The 19,019-nt window shown below is 46.3% G+C and overlaps 1 protein-coding gene across 1 annotated transcript in view; it reads left to right on the top strand.

The window, feature by feature from the left end:
• The window catches only part of MARCHF4 (membrane associated ring-CH-type finger 4), a gene marked incomplete at both ends in the record, with an annotated part of 93,628 nt that extends 76,292 nt beyond the window's left edge, over positions 1-17,336 (top strand). Inside the window, one exon of the mRNA XM_084208891.1 lies at positions 16,975-17,336. Within this exon, the coding sequence (XP_084065017.1) occupies positions 16,975-17,336 (362 nt within the window). The remainder of the gene's footprint in view (positions 1-16,974) is intronic.
• Positions 17,337-19,019: the final 1,683 nt, after the last annotated feature.

Below are 19,019 nucleotides of genomic sequence, written 5' to 3'. Positions count from 1 at the left end.
AACATGATTAAATGGCTTTGATAAAGCTTCAAGAGCTGAGGGGAACTGATTAGCTCATCTGTTAATAGGAGCTAAATCTTCCCACATAGCAGAGAACAAACCATGCCAACTTTGAACTGAAGGGGAACTGGGCAGACAGAAGGTTCTTTTGTTTGTTTGTTTGTTTTTGTTAATTTTTCCAAGGATTTGGCATCTATTTCTCTTTTCCACCTTCTCTGAGGGAAAAATAAGTTTATTTGCATCTCCACTGATGTCACCATAAAGCACAATGCCCTAAGCTGGGAGCTTTGTTTTGGTTTTTTTCCAGCCAAAGAACGAGCAGACATCCCATTCCCAGGAGCGTTTCAGAGTCGTGACTTGGGGGCACCCCCTTCTCTCATGTTCCTGCGGCACAGCTGGCAGTCCTGGGGTGCCAGGCATGCTGGCTTTCCCACAAACTCAACAGCCAGTGGGAAGCATTACAGATGCAGTGAGTTAACATGTCTGTACGTGGGCTCTCTTGCCCAGAGCTGGCTCTGCTTGGGCTGTGTGCAGCATGTCTGCCCGTGCTGCCAGCTGCCCACCCATGCTCGTGCAGGAGAGGGGATGTTCTGGAGCACGTGAGCTCTCTCCCCATTCCTGTAGAAAAGCTCATATATGATGCTGCCAGCCCTCTGCCCCTGCCACCCTGCAGTGTAAAACTTGATTGTATAGTGCATTTTTGCTCTTTGAAATCCCAGCTGCTGCTGCTGCTCCTGCCAGCTCAGCAGTGGAGAGGAAATAAGCTCTGAGCAGTACTAGCTGAGAGTGTGTGTTCACTCTCCTCCCCTCCTCCTCCTCCTCTGCCCAGTTCAACTCAGTGACAAATGAGATCTTTAGCGTGAGCTGTGACTCCCTGGCTGTTGTTTTGGTCATCTCTCTTTTCTGAGTGACTTCTCCTCAGCCCTGCAGATTTCAGGGCATGCACTGGCACTAGCCAGAAGGCTGCTCTGTCCCACTGAGGGGCAAGGCCAGGTCAGGCCAGGGTAAGGGACTGATCACAGGGAGTTCTTTCCTGTTAACACAAGCTGAGAGTGTTGGGGTTGTTCTGCTTGGAGAAGAGAAGGGTCTGGGGATACAGCTTTCCTGTACATCAAGGGGCCTACAGGAGAGCTGGAGAGGGACTTAGGGCAAGGGCACGTGGTGATGGAACACAGGTCATGGCTTCCATTTGAGAGTAGGGTTTAATATTAGCAAGAAATACTTTACTGTGAGGGTGCTGATGCACTGGAGCAGGTTGCCCAGTGAAGTTGTGGGTGCCCAACCCCTGGAAGTGTTCAAGGCCACACTGGATGGGGGCTCTGAGCCACCTGGAGTAGTAGGAGGTGTCCCTGCCCAAGGCAGCTTGGAACAAGATGATCTTCCAACCCAACCCATTCTATGAACACTGCAACTGAGGTGAATTCCTCATTCATTATAACTTTGTGATGGATGCAGCAGTGTCTCCCTAGAAGGCTTGCAGTGAGTTCCTCACTGTGGAACAGCTTTTATCCCTCTCTTTATCCTTCTTCCAAACCTTACTGCCTCATGCAGGGTCTTTTGGCAAATAGTCAAAGGCAGCTCTGGAGATTGAAAGTTCTGCTCCTGACTGCCAGCATGGCCCCAAGCCTCTTGTTAGTCATCCCTGGGTTTTAGTTCAACTTCTGCAAGTTTAGGATAAAACCTCTCATGGAAAATTACAGTGGCAATGGATCTTGAAGTACGGGAGTGTTGTCTGTGCAATTCAGTGTCTCCTCCTCTGCAGCAGAGCCCTTTTCCTCTTTTGTTTCCTAGCCTGTGGGTGGGTAGGAAAGATTTAGGAACTAAGAAATGCTCAGTCATGGGGAAAGGGCAGGACATTAGGTGCACTCAGTTCTACCACACTTGTTTTTTCCAGCTGATGCTGTCTGTACATTTATTTGTAACAGGCTGAGCAGCCTTAGCTAGCAGACTGTGATACCCTAGGTCCTACAGTAATTGCATGAATTCCAGTTGTTTCTTCCTCCAGCTTGACCCCCAAGTTTTTCTTTCACTATCAGAGGAGCAGGGGTTTGAAAGACAAAGTCCTTACTGAAGAGCAGGTGGGCTGAAATAGAGCTCCTGTGTAGTTCCTGCCAGTTTGCACTTCAGTTACACTTGGGTGCCTCACATCCATTGGGTAGCCAGTGACTCTTGTCCTGGAGGCAGGTTTATACACCCTGTCACTGGAGATGCTCAGCAGGACACTTCTCTGGCACTGTGGAGTCTCAGAGCTGGAGAAGTCACCAACTCTGCAGAGGTGTGAATAAAATGAGAGAGTCAGTCAGCAACTGTCCAGCTGTTTTGTGTGATCTCCTCTCTACCTAGTGAGTAAGGGATTTAGGTAGCAATTTGCCAAGATAGAGATATCAGCGGCAATTTGCATGGACAGTGCCATGGCAGCGCTGATCTTTCCGGCGTGGAGTCAAAGGTGGGGGCAGGAGTGCTTCCTTGCACATACAGCTCCCTCAGCACAGATCATTTGGTTGTAGCTATCTTCATTTGTTCTGAAATGGTCAGATCATCTCCAAGCTGAACTGTCAAAATATGTCTGTTTACTCAGAGACTATTGATCCATGGAACAAAATCCAGGGGTCTGGATTTGAACCTCAGTCACTAACCTTCAGTAATATACTAGTTTTCTTTGGACTTTTCTAGATCTAGCATGCCCCACAAAGACAGTTGCGAGGACAGGAACCATTATCTATCTCTCCACCCATGATGAAAACAACAACCACAACCAAAGTAAAACCAGCCTGCTCCTCATGATCAGTGGGACAGGTGGTATGGCCCCAAGCACCAGAATCTCTGTCCTTCTGGGCAAGATGAGCAAGATGGCCTTTCAACACTGTTCTTCCCCTTGCTCTCAGACATCTAACAGGAGGACAAGAAGCACTGGAAAATGTTGCTTGGGATTTGTGGGAACCTCCAGTACTGGATTTTATTTAAGAACCTGTTAGAAAACATATGTCAAGAACAGGTTGCAGAGAGATGATCCCAGTTTGTGAAGGAGGAACAAATTAAATGCTTCTTGATATCCAGCCAGCCTTGATGTCTTTGATTCTGATCTCTCTTTCTGTGCTATCTCTGGTCATGTCTGTAGGACAGATATGAGAATTGGATTAAACTAGAAACTGGTGATGGTGCCAACATAGGTATTGCTCTGCTATGAAGTCATCTACAACACAGACATCTGAGATCAGGAACCAGGAAGGGAATGAGAAATGAGATGGGGACTGTTCATTTGATTAACTGCTCTCTCCATGGTCCATGAGAGGTAAATCCAAGAGGTAAATCTCTCACATAGCGAGATTATCAAAAACGCGGTTATCGAAATGCACAGATAAATGGAATGAGCCTTCACAGGCCTCAGTTACTGAGTAGAGAGAGTAGCAGCTTAGAGCTGGCCTCTAAATCCTGAGAGATACCTGCCTGTTAATTAAATGACAGTCCTTGGAGAGGAAAGGAGGGGTTTGCCTCTCTCTCTGCCAAGGTGCAATTAGGGGAAGTCGACATTTGTAGAATAAGGTGTCATTTGGGGTCAGGAGGACAGGAAAGCATCTCCTGTTAAACAAGGAGCAACTCTGCCAGCTAATGAGAGCATGTCACAGAGTGGGCTCAGGCATTCCCAGATGGGCTCTGAGGGAGAAGGGTGTCCCAGGAGGGCCATTAGCAGGCTGTGTGCACAGGGTTGTGGTGATATGGTTTGTGTGTGCTGGCCTGCTTGGGATCACACAGGGCTATCCCTGAGGTTGGCATGCTGGGGGGTTATCCCCAGCAATGCAAAAGTAATCTGATCTGCCTCTCCTTGGATCACTGACTGATGGGCACTTCTGCTTTGTCTGTGCCCAAATCCCTGCTCCCTGGCTCACCTTGGTGCTGACAGCAGTGCACTTCTGCAAGCACTAAATCCTCGTGCTCTTTGAAGTTTTTCCCGCTCTTTCCCTGGCTGGCCCCTGATGGTATTTGCCTTCAAAACTGCACTGCAGCTCAGCAGCGCAAGATAGGCAGAGCAGGGCCATTCATCCAGCCAACGAGTCTTGTTGGCACACCATGGCAATCCATTACCAATCAGGAAATGTCTGCCTGCTGTTTTTAATCCCAGCTGCCAGAAAGAATAATCAAAAGCATCCAGTATGTCTGACAGCATCTCAGCACAACCATAGGTAATAACATAAGAAATCAATAGCCAATTAAAACCGATCCACAGCATTTGATCTTTCATAGTGCAGTGGGAACAGTAATTAATGGAGCTTCCTTGAAACAGTGACAATTCAAGCTTCCTGCCAAGACTAATGGGGTTTTGTTCTAAATTAGCTTTGCTTTCCAGAGGAAATGCCGGGCTGAGGTAGCCTCGTGGTGTTATCTAGCCAGGTCACTTGGGCCTTCAGCATTCAAAGGATTTAGGAGTCAAAGTCACAACGAAATAAAAAGAAACTGAGAAATGAAGTGTCTTCAGGGTCTTGGTCTTCATCTGTATCAATCCCATTCTCTAAAGGAAAGCAGATGTTTTCATTCAGGTCTACACAGTCCCCCAAGGTACAAAGCTGGGAGAATTGCTACCACAGTAGGGAATCAGTTTTGAGGAAGCACCAAACCCACATGTTGGCTCGATGACACCCTAAAGGCAGAGCACAAGGCAGAGTAGTTCAGCAAATGTCTTTGGAGGAGAGACCTGACAGCAGCCCACACAGCAAATGTGTGTGGCTTTGGCATACCTGGAAAAGATCTGTGAGAATATACAGAAGTATTCTGTGTCTTTCAGCTTGATGCACTGCTTGCCATGCTCTTCATGCACTTCTTACCCAATCAATCTGCATGTAAACTGGAGCTATCAGGAGCTAATAGGATTGGCCAGATCCAGGTCCTACCTTCAGAGCAGGCAGTTGGGATAAAGCTAGGCAGCAAAGTCACCTTTTCTTCACCATGAACCCTGGTTTGGACACATTCAGCCGCAGTGTGCATGCTTTAAAAACCACTGAGCAAATCATTGATCTATCAGCTGTACAGAGGCTGTATAGACAGGAACAGTCCCCACAGGGCATGTTATGGGGCTCTCAGTCCAGCTGGGTCCCTCCTGGGGAGCAATCATTGTGGGCCCTGTAGCTGGGCCAGCATCAGGAGAAGTGATGCTGCAGAGCTGACCTGGCCACTGACTCCTTGGAAGGAGTCCAGGAACAGTGGATGCTCGGCAAAATCAAGACAAGTCACCCTTCTGCCCCTGAAAGAAGGGACCTATTTTTATCCACTGTTGCATTGATTGTTCCATAAGAGAGCAGAGGGGCAGCTGGCACGTGTGGAGCACTGTGTGCTCCCAGCAGTGGGCAGGGCTGCAGGGGCTCTGTGTGCCCACAGGACTCCAGCACAGCTCCAGCCGCTCTCCACAGAGCCAGAATGTCGCTGCTGAGCAAAGAGACACAGCTTTGGACCTGGCTCTGAACCCTCTCCCTCTTTGCAGGGAAGGAACTTGGCTTCCAGCACAATCTGAGCAGCACCTGGGCTTTCAGATGTGTGCATTCAGCTCCACACTCCTTCTCCACATCCACTTCCAGCAGGGTCCCACTGTTGCAGCGGGGCTCCAGGGATGTATTTATTGTGAATAACCATATGGTGCTCTCTGCTCCAGTGGATCGATGTGTTTGGTGTTTAATGAGGGCAACATAATTAACTTTTTTTGAGGGGAAAAAAGAAATTCTTTTGCCTTGTGAACTGCATCTTGTGCTTTCAAGTGTGATACAATCAGAATGGTGCCTTACTGTCACTAAACTCCTTGACAAAATCAAGTGCCTGGTGTCCCCGGGTTAAGTTTCCGTACGTGGGCAGAGGCAGAAGCACTCACCTGCCTGTCACAACCTCTACACTGTGGCAGGAAATTCCCTTGTAGGCAGCTGGTAGGATCTCCCATGCCAGCTGCACAAATTGTGCTGTCTAGTAAGGGCAGAAAAAAGTCCTCAGTTCTGTGCCAGGCTGTGTTTTTCCAACTGCCTTCTGTCCCGTCACTCCTCCTACTCAGCCTGCATCCCCAAAGACACATTACTCCTGGAGGTGGAAGCTGTGGTCCATGGCAGGCTGTTGTGGCTGTAGCAAGATAATTTAACTCCATGGTCGAAGATGAGACCATGGTGGGGTCACCCCCCATGTATGAGGCTGCTTCTGGTGTGTCCCCAGCTCAGTGGGGAGCCAAAAGCAGAGGTAAGAAGAGATTAATACGCAGACACATTAATCAAGCTCTGGGATCACCTTGTAGAGACTGATTGATGGCTACCTACCATCTTTCAACCCAGATACAACAGGCTGTAGTGAAGAATATTGCAAACAGGCCTATGGGCTAAGTTGCTAAACTTAATTCTTCCTGAAAGTTACTCCCTGGAGCATTGCTTTCCTTTCTGCACCAAGACCCGCAAATGACAGCCACAGCCTGAGCCCCTCTGCCCCATGGCAGAGCTGGTTCCACAATATCCACACGATGCCAGGTGGGACAATTCACTCTGCTCAGCCACAGCCACATGAAGAGCCTTTCTGTGTTCTCCAAGGCTCTCTAAACCTTTGCTGCAGGTTTAGCCACGCTCAGCTCTGTTCACTGCTGTCATGCTTGTGAGCTCAGCATTGGCAGATCCCATAGGTGCAGGTAAACCCTTACCTGCCCCTCAGCCTCTGTCAGCATTCACTCATCTGGATATTGCAGCCACAAAGGCCTTCAGCTCTGGTGGAAGATCCTTGTAGGTGCAGAGGAGTAAGAAACGTGTTTTGCCTTCCCAGAGATCCTAGCTGGTAACAGATCAGAAATACCAGACCCTTGTCCTTTTGGCTTCTACCACTCTTTGTTAATTTTGAGTAGTGCCTCTGTGGGAGAGGGGAAGACCTTAGCAGGGAAGAAGGTGGGGTGAGACCTATGGGGACGTCATCAGGGAGCAGAGAGAGACTGCAGCACCCAAGGTGAAAGGGTTTGGGAGATCTCACAGAAATCCTGGGTTTGCAATGAAGGATTTTAATTTTTTTTTTGTCGTGGCTGTGAAGGACAAAGCAGCACAGGACAGGTTGCACCATGGCATATCCCAGGAATATGTTTATCCCAACTAAAGGCTGGCCAAGTCCAGCATGAACTCTTTCTGCCTCATCCTTGGGATGCCTTCCTGCATGTTGGAGGGGAAAGATGCTCACATCTCACTCCAGTGAGGCATCAGAAGCAATGACCATGCACATGCCAACGTGTGACATCACAGGCATCTCAGGTCCCTTTGTTTGGCCCATGTGCCCTACATTACCCTGGGGGATGGCAAGGGTGATCTGTACTCACCTTTGTGTCTCTCCTAATTGGTTTGTATTTCTCTTAGTGAAAAAGCACTTAGGTGACTGAAATAGTCTGGAGGAATTGGGCTCAGACAGGACCTGCATCACTTAGAAAATGAAAAAATTGTGAAACTATTCTCATTTTTCCTTATAGAATTTCATTTGCTAATAAAAGCAGAGAGGGAGGCTTTAGTTCTACTTTCAATAAGCAAATGTCATGTTTTGATCATTCTTGAACAAAGCATTTTGATTTAACATTTAGAGATGACTGCTCATGCTGAGTATTTCAAATTCAGTGTCAGAATTTAGAATACAACATTTAAAAAAAATTCAATTCCAAATGAAACATTTTAACCTGTCTGCAAATACACACGTGTTCTTCCATTCTGAGGAACAATGTGACTTTTTCAGGTCTCCAAGCAAGTGTGAATGCAGATTCCCAAGCCCTGCACAGCACAGTGGTGTTGTCCTTTTAAAGGAGTGTCCCTGGAATGTCTAGGGATCAGCATGGCTGCCCAGGCAGTGCTTTGGTCAGAATAACATTAGCTATGGCATGGGAAGGTTCAGGACCCAGACCTGGAGGAATGGTTTCCATCATGCAGACAGAATGAAGTGGAAGTCACGTGCTTTTTCTCTCTTCACCACAAGTATTCAACTCCATGGACTTCTGTAGGGAATGCCTGGAAATCTGAAGGTAGAAAAGACCCATAAAATCACCTAGAGATCAGTGCTCTGTTCAACCTGGGTTGAAATTATTATTTACTCCCTTCTTTTAAAAACCTTGCCGTATCTGTCATGCACACAATGAATGTCTTTCACCTCTTGAACAAAGCCTTTTCAAGATGTGGGGTGTTGCTGTTATATCCATTTTATATTCAGAGGAAAAAAAAACTTCCAAGAGCATCTACCCAGTCGTAGCTACAAAGCAAAGAAGGAAAACTCTAAGAGAGCAAGAGGCTATATGAGTACTGCCACCAAGCCCTATCCCTCCTTTCTGGCACATTTATGGATAGACACACAAGTGGGGAATGGTGCTGGAGAGGCATGATTCATAAGCAAGGGGTTGTTCTCTTGGTGGAGCTCCCATCTCTATTAATTTAGTTGCTTTTTCCAAGAAGAGTCTCATTTATTGCTCCCTGCATAACTACAGACTTCCCTTTAATCCTCTGCTTTATAATGCCCTGTCAGTTAAATACCACAGGAGTACAAGGGCCCTTTGGGGCACAACATCCATTTTGCTGTAGCTGTCCACAGACTACTGAGTTTATGGGAGCACTTCAGTTATGCTTTTATCTACTGCCTGAGCAAGAATTTCTCTGGGTTTCATTTTACCTATTTTCACTGTTATTTCTTGTTTTGCTTTAGGGTGGTTTTTATCACTGTTTTGAATCAAGGGGTAAAAAAGTACTGGTCTGGGCAGTGCAGGAGGAGGAAGTTGTGGTTGGTAGTTTGTATGTTTATAGAACGAAGTACTGTGGCATCTCCAGGGCCATGGTGTTGCTGTGTGCAACTCCAGGGGTCAGCCCAGCTCTTCTGTCACATCTCTGCAGGACAGCTGGTGTTATTTTCCCATTGCAAACAAACTGTGTGGGTGTGCTGAACAAAATGAAATTTCATTTCCATTGGACACCTCTTCTCAGCTCCTTAATTTTGCCAGCGTTTCCTCATGTTGGGTCTTATCAGCTCAGCCCATGTGTTGTGGAGAACATGGCTGAGCAGGGCTGCCCTGGGATGGAGGCAGCACCTCGCAGAGAAGATGTGTTATTTTGCAGCCATAAAAGCTCCCCAAATGCTCCTGCAACACCCTGCCCCCAGCTGCCATGAGCTCCACAAGCCCCATGACAGGCAGTCCTACCTGTCAACTCAGCTCATCCTGCTGGATAAAGCCTTCCTCCTCCCACAGCTACAAATGCCATATCTGTGGGGTGGACAGCTCCTGCTTCCAGGAGGAGCCTGTGGCATCCTGTGCACACAGGAATCACTGCTGCATACTTGTGTCACATGAACTCAGGACATGCTGCAGTGTCACAGCCTGGAAATCGTTTCTTGCCATGTAGCTCAGCCTCATCCTGTAAAATCACAGTGCTTCTGAGGGGGGAGGGATGCTGCCAGCTGCCACACCAGGCACTCCCTGCAGTAATAAAAGAGCTGCCTCTGTCCCCAGCCCCCCACACTGTGCCCCAGGATCGCCCAGCTGATGGAGCAGCAGCTGTGGAGGCTCCCTGAGGTGCCAGCACGCTGGATCCATGTCCCACCTGGCAGGGCTCCTGCTGACTCGGGCTGGGTGTTACAGCTGCAGAGAGCTGGGGCACAGCATGGTGACCTGCCCAGGTGGGATCTGCTGCTCCCCTGGCTCTGCCAGATGGGGTGGAGGAAGCAGGGAAGGAGAGGGGCTCTCACTGCACCTGGGGGGGTGGTCCTGGCCCACCAGGGGCTGAGGAAGCTCTGAGGCACAGCTGCCTTTGAACAAGGAGAAATGAGCTGTAATAAACATAAGGTTTTCTGGTTGGTCAGCACTTGAAGGTTATGGGCCAGCTTGTTTTTGCTCTAGTGACCCAAAATGGAAGAGTCCAAACCTCCATAAAAGACTTTCTCAAGACTGGCAACAGCTTCTCTGTGTACCCTGGTGGGAGCTCTTCCCTGGCTGTGGAGGTAGCAATCTCTGAGGGGCTCAATCTCAGTTTTGCTGGAGTCATGGCCCTGTGGCCCAGGAGATCCAAGCATGGCATGCCAGTGCTGGGAAAGCTGTGTGACAGTGAAACCTCACTACAGTGAAGGCACTTTGCAGAAGAAGGAGTGTTTTGTCTTCCCCAGGTCCATGGGATCCATGATGGCTGTGTCATCCAGTGATAACAGCACTCAAGGGAGTCCAGCCATGCAGACATCCCAGTTCTGCTGAGCCAAAACACAGTTCAGATTCATACATAATCAGTTCTTTAAACATTAAAAAAAATGTGCATTGAGAATGATTGATAAGAAAGTGCCTGATTATAATCAGCTAATTATTTTTCCATATGTTAAGCATTCACTTCAGCTCTAATCATTATGAATACATTTTCAATTTATACTTGATCTCATTCAATGCTGGCAATTGCTAAGACTGCACACCCTCCTAGTACAGTTCCAGCATTATTCAGAGCAGACCTTTGCTAAAAGTCTTATGGACTAGAGAAATCCTGATCACTGGTCCAGTGTCTTGCAGCTTCCAGAAATTTCTATAAGACAGCACCACATGTTCCCAGCTAACCAGTAGGAACTAATCCTGTATGCAGGGTAGAGTGTTCAGCTCTTGAAACATTCTGGGGACAAAAATTATATTTTGGAGAGTGGAGATGACAGTTACAAAGGCATCTATACTTCCTATTCCATTTCCCCAGAAAGCAAAGACTCCCTGAAAATTTGAATGTATCAGTAGTTTGTATAGGAAGCAACTGTTTAATGAAAGCATTCCAGAGCTGAAGAAAAGTAAGATGTGAGGATAATGCACTCCAGAAAAGCAGCAGCAGCAGCCCCAGGGGAGCAGAGCAGCGAGTGTCTCTTGGGAAGAGAATCTGAAGGATAAAAGAGCTGTGAACAGCTCACAGCTGCCAAAAGGGATGATACTAAAGGCACAGCAGCAAACTGTGCCTGTGCAGGGGGAAGCTCAGAAGCGTGGGAAGAGAGCACAGAGGCTGCATCAGGAACTCTTTGAGGACCCAAAATCAGAAGCTGCAATCACACAAAAGGCAGAAAGAATAACCTTCAACTAATGAAAAGTCTCTAGAAATCACACAGGCATGGGGAGCTGTCAGAGTGGAGCCCCAAGATGACCATCCAGAGATTCAAAAGGCAAAAAGAACTGGGTCCATAAGCATAAGTGAATAAGAACAAGGCAAGTCTGAGAGCTCAAATAGTATTTGATAACAAAGGGCCAAATAGTTAAATGTTGCCTTTGTTTCCATCCTCAAAACTTAACTAAAATAATTTTAATGAGGAGAAAGGAGCCCAGGGCAGAATCAGAAAAGAAGAGCCTCAAAAATATTCAAATGAGTTAGCTCTGTCCTTGTCAGCATGTCCTAATGAACTTCAGAGGCAGCTGCAGGAACAGTGGCTGACCCATGAGCATTTCATCATCAGGAACTCAACGAGGATGCAGGAGGTGCTGGGCAGCTGGGGAAATGCAAGCAGAGTACCTAACTTTAAACATAATCTCTATCAGATAATGAAGGCAGGCACTGAGGAAATGAAGGGCAAATCAGCTTAACTGATTCATAGAAAGATACTGAATATTTTTGAGCTAACCTATTGGTGAGCACAGGAGTATAACCAGATGTAATTTGGAAGGGTAATTGCAAAGTGGCTAAGGAGGAAGCTGTTAGTTTAATATTCTGTGGCTTGGGCAATGCTCTTGGTGCTTTGCCTTTGGACTGTCCTCCCAGAGAAGCATGTTCTAGATTAAATAACTATAATGCAGGTGTACAGCCAATGGAGAAACTGCTTTCAAGTATTTTGGACTCTGCTCTCTTCGGTATTTTTGTTAATGACTTAGATAATTAAATAGGATCTGCAGTTATAAAATACACAGATGACACCCAGCTTGAAAAAGCTGTAAGCACTTTGGAGGATCAGATCAGCATTTGAAATTTGAAATTATCTTGGCAAATTGGAGGAATCGACAAGATGTAATTGAATAAAGAGAGGTGCAAAGCATTACCCTTAGGAATGAGAAATCAGAATCCCAAACACAAGCTGGACCAGACAGTCACACTGCTGAAGACAGTGACACACCAGTTTATTTCATTGGGGAACCAAAAGGCAGGTGGTTACTGAGGTGCTGATTCTGCACCTCTCTGCTCTGGGACTGCACCCTGCTGGAGAGTTCACCTGCAGAAAAAGGGGGATGAAATGAAAAGGTTCTGGAGATGATGAACAGGATTGAGGAGAAGGAGGACATTAACTCATTTCCAGCCTGGTTAGCTTGGGAGTTCACAACTCCAGATCAGCCCAAGTGCACAGTCGTATGGATACCATGACATTGTTTGCAATTACAAAACTACCTCTCCCTGCTCTTTGGTTCACCCTATTTCCTGAAGAACACAGGCTCACCCCCATTTCCTCTGCAGCCTTGAGTATCTGCCACAGGGGCATCTAAGTATGCCAGGCTGTTCAGAGCACTTATTATATTCAGCTGGAACTGACCTGAGCACAATGGTGAGGGATGCCAGATACTATGTACCTCTTTCCAAGCCTGTATTTTGAGGAACAGATCCTTCTGACTCCCTTTTCCTGATTTATCATCAGCCACTTTCCTGTTCTTAGGTCAAGATAAAAGGCGACTAAGGATGGAGCAAATTAGATAAGATTAAGGCAAAAAGATTAGTGAGGGCTGAGCTGGTGGAGCTTTGGAAACAAAAGTGCAGAAATTTGAGATTGTCACAAAAGATTAAAGAATTCACAAAAAGGGAGGGAAGGGTTTATGTATGCAATGATGTCAATAGAGAAAAAGCCTAGCAAATAAAGTGTTATCTCCCAGAAAGCTTGGTTTACCTTGGCCTGAGTCACAACTGCTGTGGAGGCAAACATTAAGCTTTGATCACAGCTGCCATAATCTTCCCCTGACACCCAATAATGAAAGCAACAGAAACAGGCTGAAGCATGGCAGCTGTCTGGCTGAGATGAAATTGCATTTGAAAAGGAAAACAAAAAGGCAAAGTCCTGCTGAAGGTGGAAACAAGAGGTGACAAGACAGGGCCTTTTTGAGAAGGCAACTGGCTGGAATGGACAGTGATTTTTTTCTCGTGTAGATAATATCAGTGTCAGTGCAGGGGTGAGGAGCTACCCACTGTCAGCAGAAGCCCTGTTTTGATGGTTTTCCTTACTGGCAAACAAGTGAAACAGTTCCTGCCTTAAAAATTTACCCGTTTCTTTCAAGAAAATGCACGGCAAGTGTTGGAATAAGAGTAAGGTTAATTAGAGGCTGAAAATTCTGCGGAAAACATCACTTAGCGGCAGAGGCTAACCATGTTCAGGAATTCACTGAATGTCATGTCTGGGAAACTGTTGCTCCAAAGTTACTTTAAATTGGAGGCTCGCAACCCCCTGGGTTAATCTCACAGGATGGTGATCCCCGCTTCCCCATCCAGAGACACAAACACTATTCCCTTGTCACATCTGCCACTGTTATCCCAGCAGCCCTTCTGGCCCTTGGGCTGAGGATCTTTCTCTAGATCAATTTTCTTACAAGCCCACTGATGCAATGCACCTCTGTCTCATCTATTCCCAAGAGAGTCCAGCTTTCAACGATTTTCAGATCAAGGAATTTCAGCCAATGCTGGTCCAGCCAGGTCTCTACATGAGAAAATGGGAATGAGAGCACCACATCATGAGTGCCCATGTTCCATGGGAGTTCCACTTCACCAGCACTAAAAACTAGGGATTTCATGAAGCAGGCAATGATCTGGGCTAACAAGTGCACAACTCACAGAAATTTTCCTTCTGAAGAGGATGGTTTTCACAGAGGAAATACTGAGAACAGATTTTGTGAAGCAGAAGAGGGCGAGATAAAATGGGGAGGAGTAGAAAATGACCAGGACACTCCCAGAATCCATCTGAAACTCTGATACAGACATTTCTGTGTTGAGGACTGCACAAAGAGAGAAGATCACACCAGCCTGCAATCTTAACACACACAGAAGATTTGGCTTATGGAATAACTGCTTCTAAATGGACACCGCAGGTTGAATACAGTCTTTCCTAAAGGACTTCCCACTGAATTCTGGCCTTTAAATTGAACATTTCACCTCTGTCAACAAGAATGATTCTTGAGGGGAGGGGTGTTCTTGTTAAGGGATGCACAGAGCTGAATGTAAGAGTTCCAATCCTAATTTATCTGAGGCAGACAAGATGTGTTTCAGTGAGAGCATTAAGCATCCTGCAGCTTGATGTTAACTGATAGACTCTTGCTTACTCTTGGCACTTCCTCTTGTAAATGAGTCACTGTTACTTCCGCTCCCATGCCCACCCCTCCACTTGGTTCCTTCTTAATTTTACAGCTTCCTGAGCTTGACACTGGGAAATCGATAAGTAATTTAGGGCCCAGTAAATACAGATGAAAAGAGGTTATTTTGTACTTTTATAAATATTTGGAAACCAAAACTATCTAAGAAAACAGCTGCTCAATTGACTCAGCAACCCATCCATCAGCATCACACAGTTAATTGCATAAGATCATAAACATTTATAATTAGAAGGCAAACAAACAAGAATTTTATAAACAGCCCTCTTGAATCAGGCTGCGCATTAAATATTTGTGATAAGGTAATTAAGAATAGATTTACAATCGTGGCTCGGTGTTTAATACTTTGTAGAATGGATTTGATGCTATGGAGAATGTTCTACAGCCAAAGAGAAAACATTTGATTTTGGCTCTTTTATCCCAGGCTTAAAGTGGTCTCTGAGAAACACTGGGAAACATTGATCAGAGTGGAATTTCATTCATTACTGACCAGACAGCTCATTTAAATGTATGTCTAATGTCCCTTGTCGTGGGCTGATCCACTTCAGGCATGCTTCAAAGCTCTGTGTCCTTGGCTGCATCTGCAGGCTTTCCCTAAGTCCTGCTTTTTATGGTTGATGCTTTGATCAGACCACGTCAGAATTCTCAACCATCTTTCAAAGCAGGAAGGAAAACCCACATTTTTCTATTATGACATCACAGGTTTGGTTATAAAAAGCCAGCAGCACTGCAGGGTGTGCAATCTCAGTGGCCTGTGGGAACTAGAGGGTAGAGCTCTCTCTTACTGTGGTGCCCTACACCATTCCCTGTCCCAAAATAGTCAGATCTGCATACAAGCTATCCAATGGAGTTAATTCTACAGCCAGTGAGCAGGCTCAGCACCCCATTTCAATGAATGTGATCCCCCTGAAGCTAGTCTGGGATCAAGTCAGCAGGGCTCCTAGTTATGCTTAGAACCAGGGAGGCTGGAAACTCAATCTGTACTGAAGCAAGGATTTAAACTCTCTAACATCAGATGCTGATCCTAAGAAACCAAGTGCCTGCATCCTGTCAGTGGGTAATGGGGAGATCAGCCCTAAGGGTAAGATGACCTTTAGGTGTTTTGGGGTCTGATGTGGCACAGGTTGTCTCCAGTAATTATCTGTCATCAGAAGCTAGAGCTGTCTAGAAAAGGTAGGTGGTTGGTAAAGCTGTAGCATCTGATTAATCAGTAGTAGCTGTAAACCACTTTATTCTGGGGTGCCCATCATCTCTCTACAAGTTGTTGGTCAAGTCAGCCCCTTTGTTTAGGCATGGGTTTGATTCTTGTGAGTCTTGTTCTTGTATTTTTATGCTTGCAACAGGAAGGCAAGAAAGCTACTCTTCTTAGAAGGGTTTTTGATAATCTTGATCCTGACCCAGAATGGTGAAGCCTTCATCATTAAGGACAATGAAGCCATCCATGTGCTAACTCACCCCGTCCTGCCTGCTGGTCTGGCTTCAGTTACATGGGACAGAAAGGCACTTTCCTAAGAGACAGATGGCTGCAAAGCAGACACACTCAGACTCCCCTCATTTCACATAAATCCCATTCTCTAGCAAAGCTTGTGAGGTATATTACAGTGTGCCAGCTAAGCCAGTCTACAGGAGATGTTGCAGCTTCCTACAGCCTCAGTGGAGAAGACCTGTGTTGCAGCCACTGCTAGAGACCTAGTGCTTCCACAGGGTCTAGCCAGGGTGTGGCAACTTCAGTAATAATAGCAGAGCTTAATACTCAAGTACTGTCACCATCCAAGCAACTAAAATTATTTAATTCCTTAGTGCTCATGCAAGGGTGGGGAGGATGATGGAGACAGCTGGGAAATGAGATAACTGCTGGGCTACCGAGGGGCCTAAGCTGCTCCTTCTCTTCGGAACACAGAGACCATTAGCAGTGCTGTGTCCTACAGCCCAGAGCCATCCGCAGACATCAGCCCTGTGCCTGCAGGTGGGCAGCAGGACACAGGCACTGCCTGCATGCTCTGCACACACTGGGAGCTCCTCTGCCTTTTCTGTCAAGCATGCTGAGCTCCCCCTTACAGGAGGCAGTGACGTTCGATGAGGTACCTGCTCTGCAGATGAGCAGAACTTTGCCTTGGATAACAAATCACTTATGGGTACAGACAGAACCTCTTTTTCTGCTCAGTTGCTGCTTCTGGCCTCCACATGTGTCTGCTCTGCTGCTGTGTGTGTGTGCAGAGACACGGGCTGTGCACACACACGGCGCTGGTGCAGCAGCCGTCAGTGACACGTCAGCTGCAGTTACACCCCCTCCAAACACACGCCTGAGCCTGGTGAATCATGCCTATGCAGCATGCAAAATTAGCCCAGTGAGAGATAAACCTCGGGCATTTGTTGGTAAACAGATACTCTTTTGCTGTAAGAGCATAACTCACTGTGCTACATTTACGATCCGTTGGTCGATAGCTGAGATAAAACCGTAATCCCTTTAATTCAGGGGGAAAAGGGATCCAGCAGAGGAGGAGCACCAGTGCTCTGCCTGTCGGTAATTAAAATACAGGATTTATCATTGAGAAAGCACTGGCTGGAGAGCTGAGCTTAACCAGTTAACTGGGGAAAAATGCTGGGGAAGGTTTATGGTTCTTTCTGAAGTTTTGTTTGTGTTTTATGTCTATTTTTTTCCCCCTTCCCTCCAGGTCTAATAATACACGAAGGGCCCTCGGTTTACCGGATTTTTAAACGGTGGCAGGCGGTCAATCAGCAGTGGAAAGTGCTGAACTATGACAAAACAAAGGACATGGAGGAGCAAAAAACAGGGACCAGGACAAATCAGCGCCCCTCCTCCCAAACCACCCACTCGTCCTCCACTGGTGGTACAGCCACTAACTCCGCTCCAGCCGACAGCGGGGCACGGGCTGCCGGCCATGCCACAGGCACCCTCTCTGACCACCACTGTGCTTATACCATCCTGCATATACTCAGCCACCTGAGGCCTCACGAACAGAGGAGTCAGTCTAGTAGTAACAGAGAGCTCGTCATGAGGGTCACGACGGTCTGAGCAGAGGATTTCAGGAGGCCTTAACATGAAGCGGAGGAGACAAAGAACTCATAAAGCAGAGGAGCATGGTGTGCCTTTTTCTTTCTCTTTCCTTTTCTTTTTTCTTTTTTTCTTCTCTTCTTTTCTTTTTTCAGTAACTGCACAAGATATAAGAGGCGGCACCTGGCCAGCTAAGGAAAAAAGCAGGTGGAGGGAGAGCTGCACACTCATGCTAAAGAGGTTAATGTTTTCCAGCCTGTTTAAAAAAAAAAAAAAAAGAAAAAAAGAAAAAAAAAAGAAAAAAATAACAACACAAATCACAAAAAAACCAACAAAACAAGTGCAATACAGACTACAAACTGAGTAGGCAGAGTTCTGGGGAAGCAGAGGAACAGACGGTTGAGCATGTCTTACAAATCCTATTACCTGGAATAGGTAACGCTCTGTGCACAGCCCCCGTACACGCACGCACGCGCACACAAACACACACGTAGTGTGAGATTTATAAAAACATGGAAGGGAACGAAATATTTGGAGTGCTTTTATTTTCCAGACTCCAATTAACCAGGGCTATGAGTTGTTTTGTTTCATGAGTCACTGTAGCCTTGTTTGATTTACCGTGGGGTACCTGAAGTGAAATGGCTGGGGATTTTTCAGTATTGATTTACAGAAGACGGATTGAATCATCTCAGTAAGAAAATCTTAACAAAATCCAGGCATACCCAAATTTCACCAAGAAGCCTGTTTTTTTCATAATGTTCCTGACAAGGGGTTTGTGAGGGTAGAACTGGGAGGGGGGAGGGTGCTCCATAACCTTTATTTGACGTATAGGCATTTTTGGCAAATTTTGTACAAACGTTCCGCAGGTGTTTCAAGCACAAGTACTGGTGTGATTCATGCCTTCATAACCCCAAATCCAGCATCCAGACCTTGCCACCCACACACATCATTTTCCATGCAGACATTCCAGGTTAATTTCCTTCCATTTTACTCTAATCACAAGAAGCTGACCCATATTTGTTGGGTTTCTGCTCCCTTGCTGATTCAGACACTCATGCATTGGAGACGTACCTTTTTTTTTTTTTTGGTGTCTGTATCTCTGCTGCTCAATTTGCAACAGTCTCACTCAGTCTTGTAGGCTGATCCTTTCACATCCAGTCTGTTAGTTTGTTACAGAGTCTATTCCATTCAATCATCCAAAAGAGAGTTAGTCTGAAGAGGGAGCGCAGTTGCTGACTGACTGTGTAGCACTTCTAATAAGTCTCCTTCTCTGGGATATATCCTCGAAGGTATCGGTTGCTCTTCAGGAACATTCTCTTTCAATGCACAATGGCTGAATCATTTGTGGATATTAAAGGGACACTGTCAAGTACTTTTTAAATAGTTTTTAGGGTTTGGGATTTTTTTACTCTCCATTGTTTGTAATATTCTCTTACAAGCTTGAAAATAAAATTTCTTTCCCTACCGATTTTGTCCTTTTCCATTTGGGCATGTATGGTTCTCTCCACTCACCCCATTCCTTTCACCATCCCTGTCCTTCTCCTCCCCACCTTTCTTCTGTGACAGAAGGAAATCCCTATTTCTGATTTCCTGCTGACTGTCTTCATTCTATGGAGGGTATGTCCCAACTCTATGGGGTTGAGTCATTTTGCAGCTGCCACAGAGGAAGCATAAGAGCAGGAACCCTAGAAATACGAAGATTAG

This window comes from Fringilla coelebs (genome assembly GCF_963513975.1).
Source record: "Fringilla coelebs genome assembly, chromosome: 7".
NCBI classification, from domain to species: Eukaryota; Metazoa; Chordata; class Aves; order Passeriformes; family Fringillidae; genus Fringilla; species Fringilla coelebs.
The sequence above is the reverse complement of the archived record's forward strand: the minus strand, read 5'-3'. Positions and strand labels throughout refer to the sequence as shown.